The sequence below is a fragment of the Pipistrellus hanaki genome, assembly GCF_964339955.1.
Source record: "Pipistrellus hanaki genome assembly, chromosome: 5".
In the NCBI taxonomy this organism is placed as follows: Eukaryota; Metazoa; Chordata; class Mammalia; order Chiroptera; family Vespertilionidae; genus Pipistrellus; species Pipistrellus hanaki.
Window position 1 is genome coordinate 47,817,969 of NC_140507.1, and position 12,126 is coordinate 47,830,094.

General features: G+C 46.4%; 1 protein-coding gene across 1 annotated transcript in view; it reads right to left on the reverse strand.

Annotated features, from left to right (window-relative positions):
* Nucleotides 1-792: 792 nt before the first annotated feature.
* The window catches only part of SLC10A7 (solute carrier family 10 member 7), a 189,190-nt gene continuing 177,856 nt past the window's right edge, over nt 793-12,126 (reverse strand). Inside the window, exons 11-12 of the mRNA XM_084884288.1 lie at nt 4,316-4,461; nt 793-2,797 (exon numbers count right to left, since the gene is read on the reverse strand). Of these exons, the coding sequence (XP_084740414.1) occupies nt 2,768-2,797; nt 4,316-4,461 (176 nt within the window). The 3' untranslated portion in view covers nt 793-2,767. The remainder of the gene's footprint in view (nt 2,798-4,315; nt 4,462-12,126) is intronic.

Consider the following 12,126-nt stretch of genomic DNA (forward strand, 5'->3'; position numbering starts at 1 on the left):
AAAGGCATTTTAAGGTTTCCTCTTTTCTCTCTCTAAAAAGAATAACGAGGGCAACAAGCATTCAGATCACCCCAAATCTATCACTTCTGTTGGGTATGCTTCTCTTTTGGTCCTCAACTCCGATGCAGAGAACCTACCATATTTCTGATACAAAAGCCAGGGCTGTTTCTGGCTCTAAATTTATGGCATGGAGAAAGAACTGAGAAGGAAAGATGGTGGAGCTTGTGTCTATTTAGCCACAAATGATACAATAGTGTCTGGGTGACTCCAGAGAAATCTGCAGGCTCTCAGAAGGCATTGGGACCGCATCTGAAATCAGGCTCGCAATAAGACACAGGTTCTCTTGTGATTTCTGAAACATCTCTTTGTTTAATCATAGAATCCTTTTCATCTTCCATTCATCATAAATAATCCACTTCATTACTTTACCAATCCTTTTGAAAAAATTTGGTATTTAGCATAAACAAACATTGAACATTAGCCAAAGGTGTGTTAATTTAAACAGAATAGGAAAGAATTTGAAAAAAACAAAACAAAAAACCCACCCATAAAAATTTTAAAACTTAGAAAAGAACATAAGAATAGATAGAATAGATTATCACCCACTTAAAAAAATCAAATTTCATAACAGCCATTAAAAAAAAAATCCAGGTGGAAAAATGGGTAAACATAAATATAATCTAATTATTTCTTTCATAAATACACTTAGACAAAACAAATACATAGAACAGATAGCTTGACAGTACATAAACATAATATTTTCAGACATGAATAATTAAATCCCAATAAAAATGAGTTAAAAATAAATTTTAATTGTTTTTTCTTATGGAAAAATATGCCACAGCATTTATGTAAAAAAAAAAAAAAAAAGCATAAACTTATCACTAAAGTTACCAAAATTCACCATGTAGATTATTAAAAAAAAAAAAACTTTTTTTTTTTTAAAGCAAAAGATGTTATAGTATTTTCAGTTGAATTTTATCCCATAATCACACACCTACTACAGGTGTTTGACAAGAGAGGTAGATAAGTTGGGGGAAAAACAGCATTCTAATGCTAGCTTTTATTGTAACTCAATTTCATTGACTCTGAACTTTAAAGAAGTTTACAGGAACAGAGCACAAAAACTTTTCTGAGCTCCATTATTTGTAAGCATCCAAAGTACCAAGCAAAATTACAAGCAAAAGCCTTGACAATGAAAACTCTTGACAAATAGCCCATTTAGCATAGTTTTATGCAAGGTCTGGCACTAGCTTTAAAATTGACACCGAGGACAACTGTTGTGAAATTTGTGAAATTCGGTGATATGGAATGAGTCAGAAGAAGCTCACGGGAGAGGAGACCGGGTAGTAACAAGAACACAAAGTTACACTGTGGATAGACTTGATTGGTTCCTAAGGAATTGTTTTCTTTTGTTGACAGAACAAGAAGACAGCTGCCAAGGACAGTGTGGCCCGGTGTGACCCCAGGTGCCCATCTTTGTCAAATCAAGAAAGACACACGGAGAGGATGCCACAGAGGATGTGCAGGAAGCAGAGAGAGTGTCCCCCTGATTGTATATATTGCTTTATTCTCTCTTTGGGTCCAGTGAATGCTCTCCAGCCATCCCAGAGGCAAATATTCGATACTGTTTTGATAGCTGAAGCCCAATTGGGAACGAATTTTTCTTAATAATTTGGCCAATAAGTGGCTTTGCATTTTCTATGCCCACTTTTCTTTCCATTTGGCTAGAAAGAATGTGTATCTGTAACATCTGTTTGCATCTATGACCTTCATATTTCCATTTATTCATAATAGCAATCTGATTTAAATTTTTTTTTGATGTCGCAATCCTTTGACAAGTCTGCCAAGGAAAATTTCATTCATAACTTGTCTCAAATGCCGTAAGTATGCTTAATTCAAGGATGTAACAGGCTGCTTCTAGCTAACAGGGGTGATTTGTGCTCAGCACATCTATGTAACAAGAAAAGGTTTTTCTCAGTTGTGGAATGTGAATACAGCCCATCATTAATTGCTGCTACTCTCAAACTGATAACAGGTTTGTGTCTCACATTTGGCTGTTATGAGTTTGCGAGTGTGTTGGGAAATAGGAAAGAAATTAAAGCAAAAGAAAAATGAAAAATCCATGATTTTGAAAATCCTGAAAATCATATTTTGTAGTTTTCCTCAAAACGTCCCTTCATTGACTCATCACTCAACCATCAGGCCTTTTCTTTGAAGCAGCTTAGAGTAAATTTAAGACACATAATATCACAATTTCTGATCATGGCACAGAGGAATTTCTGTGTGGAAACCATTTGAAGGAATGTCTAAAAAAAATGATGTCAAGGAATGCAGACAACTTATGCTTTTCAGTCTATGACTCCTGTGGAGTTGATCAGAGGCATGTCACAGTTGTAGGGAAAAAATCACACAGTAAATCAAAGTACTTAGATTAAGACTTTGGAAGTTCTCCCCGCTTCGGAAGGGCGTTTCTCCTTCCGAACAGTACAGTAACCACGACAGAGGTGTACGCACAAAGCTGGGGCTTTTGTCACTTGGGATGAACAACTCCAAAATACTGCACCGCCCCTGGCAGTAACCAGCAAAGTCGGTTTTGGAAAGAACGCTCTTGTCAAATACATTTTTAAGGCACTTCAACAGTTATATCGTTTTCTGTGTGTAAAAAAATAAAATATGCATCGGAGCAAAATTCACAAGTACGCGTCTCAGGACTGTGCACAACCCTGTACATATGTACACCGCCGCAGCCCGGGCACCGCCTGTGCTATACGACCGGCCTCGTCAGCTTCACTCCCTGCAAGAGAGGAGAAGATGCAGTTCAGAGTTGGACAGCACCCCGGGGCCGAGTGCAAGCGTCAATAAACATTAGATCATCGATGCTACGAGGAGGAAGAGGCCCGTCCAGCGAGCACTAGGTAACCACTGACCCAAACCTCGGTGACAGACATCGCCCGCCCAGCTCTCTGGCCTGCAGGCTGTCACCTCCTGGCCTGGCCTGGCCGCTCACACAGTCCCCTGTGCACTGGGCTTGGCCGCAGGTCTCAATCGGTCTTGTCTGCAGGGCCATCGGGGAGACCCTTGGGATGGGTGCTCTGGGTTTGGTTTTGTGCTCCCATGGGAGGGATGACACCCTAAGGCCCTGGCGTGTTCTAAGTTAGACAGCGGCCCCAGCGTGGGAAGATGAACAGCGTTGTCCAATGTCGCCTCCCCTTGGAAATGCTTCTTTATCTGCAGAACAAAGGCCAGGGCTTTGGACCATTCAGAACATTTCACTCTGACTAGTTTGCTATTTGCTATGGCTGTGCATTATTATTAGGGCATCAGGATTCTCAGATAATTTTCTTCATTCTTTGTCAAAATGTATATGTAGAAATTCTGGTCCATAAGGCACACATACATTGATAAATGTAAGTGTAAGTCTAACTGAAATTTTTCAAAATGGGTGAACAGTGAAGAATAAGGTTCTAACATGCTCCTCTACCAACCCCGTGTGGGAGGACAAGGCCTGGAGCCGTGCCTGGCCAGAGTGGCCCTCACTAGCACTTGGTTAAGTAACTACATGAGTGACGGTGTTGGGTGCATTAATCTTTTAGAGCCTGGGGACTAGGGTGCATCTTCGAAAAGCAGAGTGTACTTCCGTCTGGAGTGTCCTCATGGTACAGGGAAAAGGTTTTGGGGGCCAAAGAAACTAGGGTTCAAGTCCTCACTCTAACACTGACTAAAGCACCCACACGGCCTGGGGCAAGTTGCTCACTCTCTGAGCCTATTTCCCAACCTGTATGGCAGAGGTAACGGAGCTGCTGCAAACAGTGCTGCAGACACTAATGGACAACAGTGACAGGAAGGACAAGCACAGCAGCTAGCTTTTGTCAGACACCTGCCGCATGCTCTCCCACAACTCTGGGGGTATATCAGCATCAGTCCTCGAGTGGCAGACACTGAGGGGCAGAGGAGTGATATGGCCCGGGCCACCAGTGAGCAGGGGCAGAGCCGGCAGCGGGCTGGCTCTCGGGTCACATGTGCTTTGAGTGCATTTACTGAACATTCACCCCAGTGCACCGTGCCCTTCAGTATGAGCAAATGGAAACGAGCTTGAAAAGCTGCCATTTAAGTATAATTGTACTTTTATAACCACACAAAACATTTAACCTCAACCCTCCTGCTCAGACTGAAGTGAATCCATGCATCATTGTTGGGTTTAGTTAAGGAACTATGTCCTCTGAGAATGAGAACATGCAGTGTGTGAACAGCTAACACCCAGAAATAGCATTTCAATCTGATCGGATCCAAGTAAGACCGTCCGGAGTCCCACCTTCTGCCGCGACACCATCCAGGACTTTATCGTGGGCACCAGCACGCTGCCCAGGAGGATCTGCACCGGGTGGTAGATGAGCAGAGGGACGGAGATCAGGGAGAGGTGCTCGTGGCCTGCGAACACGATCTTCAGCATCGGGATTCCTGAGGGACGAAGGGAGGAAATCGAGAGGCACGTTCAGTGTGTCATCCATTAAGGACATTCTCCACTAACATTGGAACTTGGAATAGGTCATTGCCGCATCCCCCGGGGGTGTTCACAGGACTGGAAAGGGAAGGTCTCAAATGAGTCACCACATCAGTTCATCTTCTTTTCACAACCCAGGCTCTGAGCTCCACCTGGAACCGATGAAAGCTCAGAAGGTGCTCAGTATTTGAGGGCACCAAGAACTCTTGCTGCATGAGCAGCCTGTCTAACAGGAGGAGGGGAGGAGATAGCATGGAACAGAGTTGCTTCAGGAAGTCTGAAAAATCCCAGAGAGGCCAACGTTCAGAATGGATCCTTTCTTGCTTAGTCGTGAGATAGGGAGGCCTTCCTGGCACCATTTCATAGCCCCAAAGCTCCCTTTGGAGAGCTGGAAGGGTACGGTCAGATAACGAATGGTACGCACTGCGGTCTCTAGGAGGATACTTCAGCCAAATGAACATTAACCAAGGCTTTGCATGTTCTCATTTGGCCCAGGGTCTCAAGGCGTGCTACACAACATTGCATATGGCAGGCGAACTCTAAGACTAGTGCTGTTTAAACCCACATGGAAAGTTTTAATGGAATTCAGGTACATGAACACTACTTCCTGAGTCTACACTCTATTACACAAGGGCACGGTGTGCATACGGTATTTTGTAAGCAGCTGACTACAGTGTGTACCTATTAAGCTCCTGTAACACAATCCAGACACTGGCAGGTGAACTGTTATTACCAATGGTTTGAATACGGCCCGGTTGTCAGGACGGGTGTGTACGTGGGTCAGCTCTGTCACCTGAATCGCTGTGAGAGCTTAGCCTTCTCCTCGTTTCTTTCCAATAGCTTCTGGAAAGGACCCCAGCTCCCAAGCTCTCACAGTGATGGCACAGAAACCACCTTTTATTGTAACCCGGCGGGGGAAAGCTCTGCGTTCTCAATGACGTGTGCTTCTGGTGAATTTCAAACCTTCACTAAACATGCATTTTCCCGCCGCTTACTTTCTCCTGGCCTCACAAGCCACTGCCGTAAACGGAAAACACTCCACTCTTCCAACAACGTCCCTCAGAGCTGCCAAAGCACAGGCTGGGGTTTCTGCACGGGTTCTGTCTTCTTGCCGATATAAAAGTCAAAGGTTTCTCTTAAAAAACAATATGCTCAATCTGTTCACGGTTGAGAAGCCACATCTGACATGGGAAAGTTGTTCCGAGGAGGAAAGGAGAAGATGTGAACACGCCCACCCTGTTTCCAGGAAAGATGCCTTGGTCCACAGGGATGATGCCGAGAAGTCGGGGATGGGGGTGAAGGAAAGGTGGGGCTCCAGGGAGCGCATGAAATATGGGAACATTTGCCCCTAAAGGCGATCAGAGCAGGGGTTTCTGACCCCAAATTTGAGGACGTGGCTGCTGGGCTACAACGCCTGAGGCGTCCTGTCCTGGCTGAGCCTCGGGCTCAGAGTCACTGGGCACCGAAGGGAAGCCAGGGAGACAGTCAGGCGGCTGCTGCTACTGTAAGTCAACAAGAAACCGACTGCAAGACATACAAGGTGTCCTAGTGTCCGAGACATCGGAAACCCACTGGCTGTGACGGATCAGGCAGAGACAGCAATGCTAAGGGGAAAAATGGCTCCGTGTACTGAGCGCTTACTAGGTGCCATGTGTATCCATCTCCTACTTTCCCATGTTAACTGAACTTGGCCAGGCAATAACCTGGAGGCTGATGAAACTACCCTGTGCACGGCTTTCCTAGTGAGGAAACGGAAACTTTCCCCATGGTGACGCCGGAACTGCAACGAGGTCTTCAGTTCAGACGCCATGGGGATTGCAAAGCCTCGAAGCAGAACAGGCCTGGGGTGCCAAAAGCTTTCCAGGCAGAAGTCCTGGTGGGCTCGTTCTCCTTGGAGGGGCTCCTGTGGATGAGGGACTAAGCGACTGTAGGGACCACCCCGGAGAGAGGGACAGAGACAAGCCAAGTCCTTACCCTCAGGAAGCTTCCAGTGTACAGTGACCTCTACCTTCTGAGGACCCAAACCCAGCCTCCCCCTCACCGGGAGGAAAGTCGCTCCTGTCTGTGCTGGACTCCCCACCCCACCTCCTGTCCAGTTTCGGCTATGACTCCATTTTTATTACATTCATTAACTAGGTAAGAAAAAAAAAGTGCAATGATTTAAAAAAAACAACAACCCACCAAACTCACTAGAAAGAGTTTTCTTTTAAAAGTAAAATTTAAAATCAGAACTCTTTTCATCTCACCATCACTGCAGTAATACAAATGAAGGAAATTAATTTTAATGCTCCCAGGTACTGATTCTGTGTCACCGTGGCTGACAGGAGCCAACGAGACTTTAGGAGGTGGCATCTGACTTTATGGAAGTGAACACGAGGCATGCATTTACAATTTTACAGGGACTTTAGGCTGTCATGCTGAAAAATGTTTATAAAACATTAATCAAAAAGGGCCTCTTTAATACAATGCATTGTCTGAAAGATGTTAGAAGGCGCACCCTGTAAATGGATTCCTTTTCTGACTAAAGTAATTTCCACCCAAAGCATCTCCCCACTGCTCTACACGCGCGCCGTGTGGCTAGATAAAGAGCCCTTCCGCGGCACGTCACCGCCTGATGCGAGCACTTGGGAAATCCCTGATGTACAGCACGCTGCATTTCCATGTCGCACATGACACATTCGTCTGAAATCACCCAACAGAGTTTGACACGGCGGCATCTTCCATAAGCACAGCTTTCAACAGACATCTGCCCGGTAGGAACTTCAAGTGCGAGCTTTCTTCATCTAACAAGCAAGGAAGGGGTTTCTTTTATCCTTTTCTTTTATTCTTTGTTCCCAGGGTGGAAGGGATAAAACAATACGAACTGGAACAGGTCCCCCCCTCCCCCCCAGCCCTCCATTTTAAGTATGTTTATTTTATGTTCTCTGAATTACAATATTCCCTTTGTATCAATGTTCGAGTTTCAAGTTACTACTTTCTACTGGATGAACTGTTTTCTATTTTTCCTTGAGAAACGGATATCTGTCTTCAGAGATTAAACGTGGGCCTTTGTATAATTCCCACAAAAGGGTTATTGATAGTTCACAATATAAAAACTATTGACTTGATATCATTATTTAGAGTTTATTTTACCTGTAGGTGCCAACTGTTCTCTTTCTATCTCCCTATCTATCTATCTATCTATCTATCCATCCATTCATTAAAATAATACTCTTTGGGCCTCTGCTGTCTGTGAGTTCTTGTTCCCGTGCTGAGGACATTAGGAGAACACAGGCAAAGTCTCTGCCTTCCTGAGGTCTTGACTACCTCAACTTTCCCCCAACCAAGGGATGAGAGTCCCCCTTTCTGTCACCAGCTTACCCAGCTTCTACAACTCAAACTTGGGGCATCACCTCGACTAATCCCATTTGTCTTTCCAGCTCCAGAGGAAGCCACCAGCTCAACATGACGCTCCTGCAGTCTCCCCTCCACCCACATCCCCCTTCCCTCAGCTTTCACCACACCTTCCTAACTCAGTTCCTCAACCAATCAAGCCAAGATGACTCTTCAGCCTCCTGCCCGGGCCCGTCTTCAGATTCTTCCCTTCATCAACGCTGCAGACCAGTGGGATTCATCTTCCTAAAGCCCGGATCCATGAAAGCCACTCCCTGCTAAACAATCACAGGGACTTTCCAGAGCCCATTCATTGAATCCTCTACCCACTCAACTCGGTGCAAACCACTGTTACCACCCCCTGGAGTAAGTGCTCGCTCGCCGCACACCACTGCTTTGCCTGCGTTTTCTCATGTAATCCTTCAGCAGCCTATGGCGGCCATTTTCCCACTTAAAGATGAGGGGCCCTGGGTTTGGAGCAGTTAAGTGACTGGTTTGCCATCACACATCAGGGCAGGTGGTGGAGGCAGACTTAGACCCCAGGCCCACTTACTTTTCATCACGAAGCTACGTTAACTCCATCAAACCCAACTTCCCGCTGCCCGTGGCCCTCACGGCTCCGGCCCAGCCCTGTCTTGTCTTCGTAGAAGCTAAGCCACCTGGGTTCGTCTTTCCTTACCAGGTGCCTAAATCCCACCATGGGCTCTCTGGGCTCCGCTTTGTGTCTTCCTCCACCAGGAAGGTGGCCCCCGTGGGTGTCTTCCTCTATTTTGTGTAGGTTTTGTTTCCCCTGAACACAGGCAAAGTGTTATAATTTTCGTTGACTCTCCTCTGGTGTTTTTTAGCGCAGCACAGGACGGCGCTCAATACATAATAAGGGACTGATTATTCAGGAACAGGTGCTAAGTAATGTTTCCTGTTGAAAGCGACAGGATGTGGAACACATACCTGATGTTTCACTGGACTGTAAAGGGAATTGTTCACACACACCCTCTGGGGAGGACTGTGTTTTATAGGATAAAAATAGGAGCAGGAGAGGAAATATTTTGAAAACGCCCCTTGTGTCTTTTGGAATCTGATAGTACGCTTACTTTCTCACGTGGCTGAGAGATGGTCTACTCCTCTCACCTGGACCATTTCCTGTCTTTCCAAGATCCGCTCGCCTGAATTCACACGACTTGTTCCCATTTAAGTGCTTCCTCCGACTCCCCACTGAGCTCTGGAGAGAGCTGCTGGCCAATCGGGGGTCCAGTGGCTTCTATCTTTAGTTGTCATGGTGATTTTCCACTTTTGTTTCGTTTGTTCTTAGTTAGAAACATCCATAACTTTACTATCCAAATGCCCTATGCATTGTTATTTGAATTCTCGCTCTTCCTGGTCAGTGGGTCTCTCAGGAAGGCCCATGTTTGCCTTTAACAGTCACTGGGATAGATGGTCTCCACAATCAATATGCAGTCCAGCACGGCGCTCAGTGTTTGAGAAACACTAACCCTCTTGTCTGGCATCGCTAAATGCCAATCTCTGTGTCCCCGTACCCAGCACATACATACACACACAGACATAACACAAATACACACACACACACACACACACACACACACACACATACACACACACACACTCACAAACTCACCCCACACTCTTTTCGAAGACAAATAGTGACAGAAAATCAAACTCACTGGCACTGGTTTATTTCCATGACTAAAGGAAGGGGCAATTCTGTGCCATTTCTAGAGCACGAAACGATGCTTGGATAAGGTCCAACAGCAGTTTTGGAATTTGGTTACAAAAGCTTTCAAGAAGGACTGTCCCAAAGCAAGCTAGTTTTTAGTAACACAGATGTTCCATGCTGCCACCGGTAACCCAGCCTACCCAGGAGGCCGCACGGGGCAGTGCATAGGAGGCCTGACAGCCAAGTCAGAAAGCCCTGGGCTGGACCCCCACGCCCACCCCTAACTCCTGAGTGACCCTCATGAGGCAAGTTACACAGCCTCAGTTTTCACATCTATAAAATGTACCCACTTTGTAGGCATTTTTTTTTTAAGTGAAATAATACATAATGTCTGATAAGTAGTAAGTCTTCATTGCTATGTGCCAGACACTGGGGTTGGTGCAGTGAACAAATGGACAACCCCCACCCCCCCAGGTCTTATGCTCTTACTCATTTAACCAGAGAGAAGATAGAGACCAAGCCGAAGCCAGGCGAGGAGCAAGCCCACCGGTCACGGGGGACTGAGAAGACACAGCACTGCTATCAGAAGCCACCAGGCAAACAGATTCAGCAAGGCTCTGTGTCATTCCGATTTTTAGAGAGGGTCAAAAGGGAGGCCACCTGCCTCCAGGTGAAGGCATGGGGGCCCGGGCCCATCAGAGGCCTGCTGATCAGCCGAGAGCTGCCCAGGTGTGGCCTCTGACGAGCACCAGCAGGCACTGCAGCGGGTGGTGCACAGAGGCCTGAGGAGCCCTGGGGGGGAAGAGCTGCTTGACAACATTAGCCCAGCGCACCAGAGGGGAGGCCCCAGAGTAACAGCTACACAGGAAAGGCCTGGAATGGAGGAGGCGCTCCTTTCAAGAGGGGCTTGGGTGGCTGGCCTTCCACTCGCTTGGAATACAAGCGGGTTCACGAGCGTTTTCGGCCCGTTCGGAAAATCTAAGCTTATGTTTTTGCCTTCAGTTACCTGGGCTGTAACGCTACCACTTGGCTGAAAGTTTTATGTCAATAAAGATGCAAACTAGACCATCTAGAGCAGGGGTCTTCAAACTACGGCCCGCGGGCCACATGCGGCCCGCAGAGGAGTCTGATCCGGCCCGCCAGGTTTTTTGGGCAGTGAGCGCAGCCGAGGTGTTACAGTAGGAATTAGTAGTTCATATAGTCCGGCCCTCCAGCTCTCTGAGGGACCGTGATCTGGCCCCCACTTTAAAAAGTTTGAGGACCCCTGATCTAGAGCATCTGGTGTCGCCTGTACGTTCTGGTGGGAAACGATTTTTAATGATCGGGCTGAGCGGGCTCAGCAGATGCTGGGATGAAACATTGAACTCCACCAAGGGAAGGGCTCGGCCTCGGAAAGTGAGGGGCACCCTCACCTGTCTGGAGGCATCGCAGGAGCGATTAGCAGGCAGGGAGTTAAGAGGGAAGAACTGCGCGAGGAGCCCGCATTGGAACGCGGCTGTGTCTCCAGGAGGCATCGCCATGCTGAGGGAGACGGGCGGGCAGGAGGGCAGAGAGAGAACTTTTTCACTTTTCCAGACTGTGAGTGAAGAGTCGTCTGTCTTCTGAAGAGAAAGTCTGGCTTCTGTTCACACTCGAGGATGTGAGAACATCAGAAATAGAAACGAGGATTTCACACGACAAAAGTCATGCAAAGCCACCAGAATGTATTGGATAGGGTCAGCGACACAGAGCCGGCTGTCTGACGGCCCTGGAGAGCCCGGTGTAGTGTCAGGCTGTTTGAGGCGTGGTGCCACATAAATAAAGGAAAGAGCATGTGGACATTTTAAGTCTGAGGCAAGAAAACAGTTTTCCCTAAAGTTTCATATTTATGATCCCCTTAACAGTGGACAGTGGAACTTCCAGAAGGCTTCAAAAATCTTAGGTAAGTGGTAAATGTGTGTAAGCTGTGATCCCAATGAACAATATTGTTTTTAATGTATATATTTTTTTAAAAGTTTAAGCAACATGGCTGATAATCACCTCTGGTGATAACTTTATTCTTCCTCTTTTTTTTTTAATCCTCACCAAAGGATATTTTTTAATCCTTACTGGAGTGTGTGTGTGTGTGTGTGTGTGTATATATATATATATATATATATATATATATATATATATCCCCTCCCAGAGGATGGATATATATATTAATCCTCACCCAAGAGAGGGAGAAAGAGAAACAAGAGAGAGAAACATCGGGTGGTTGCCTCCTGCATGCACCCTGACCCGGGCTGGGGATGGAGCCTACAACCAAAGTACATGCCCTTGACCGGGAATTGAGCCTGAGACCCTTTGGACCGTGAGCCTCTGCTCTAACCACTGAGAAACCCGCTAGAGTGGTAACTTTCTTCTTGATGGTACCATGTGTATGATGTACACAAACCTCAGAAAAGGTGCTTTCTGACATAAAAAAAAAGAGGCAGTTTTGATTTGGGGATTAGAAATCAATTATTTATCCTTAAATCCACCTCTCTTAAAAAGGCTGCCTTGGGTTTCCATGGTGTAACCTGACCAGATGGCATCCTTCCCACTGGCTCCTGATCTT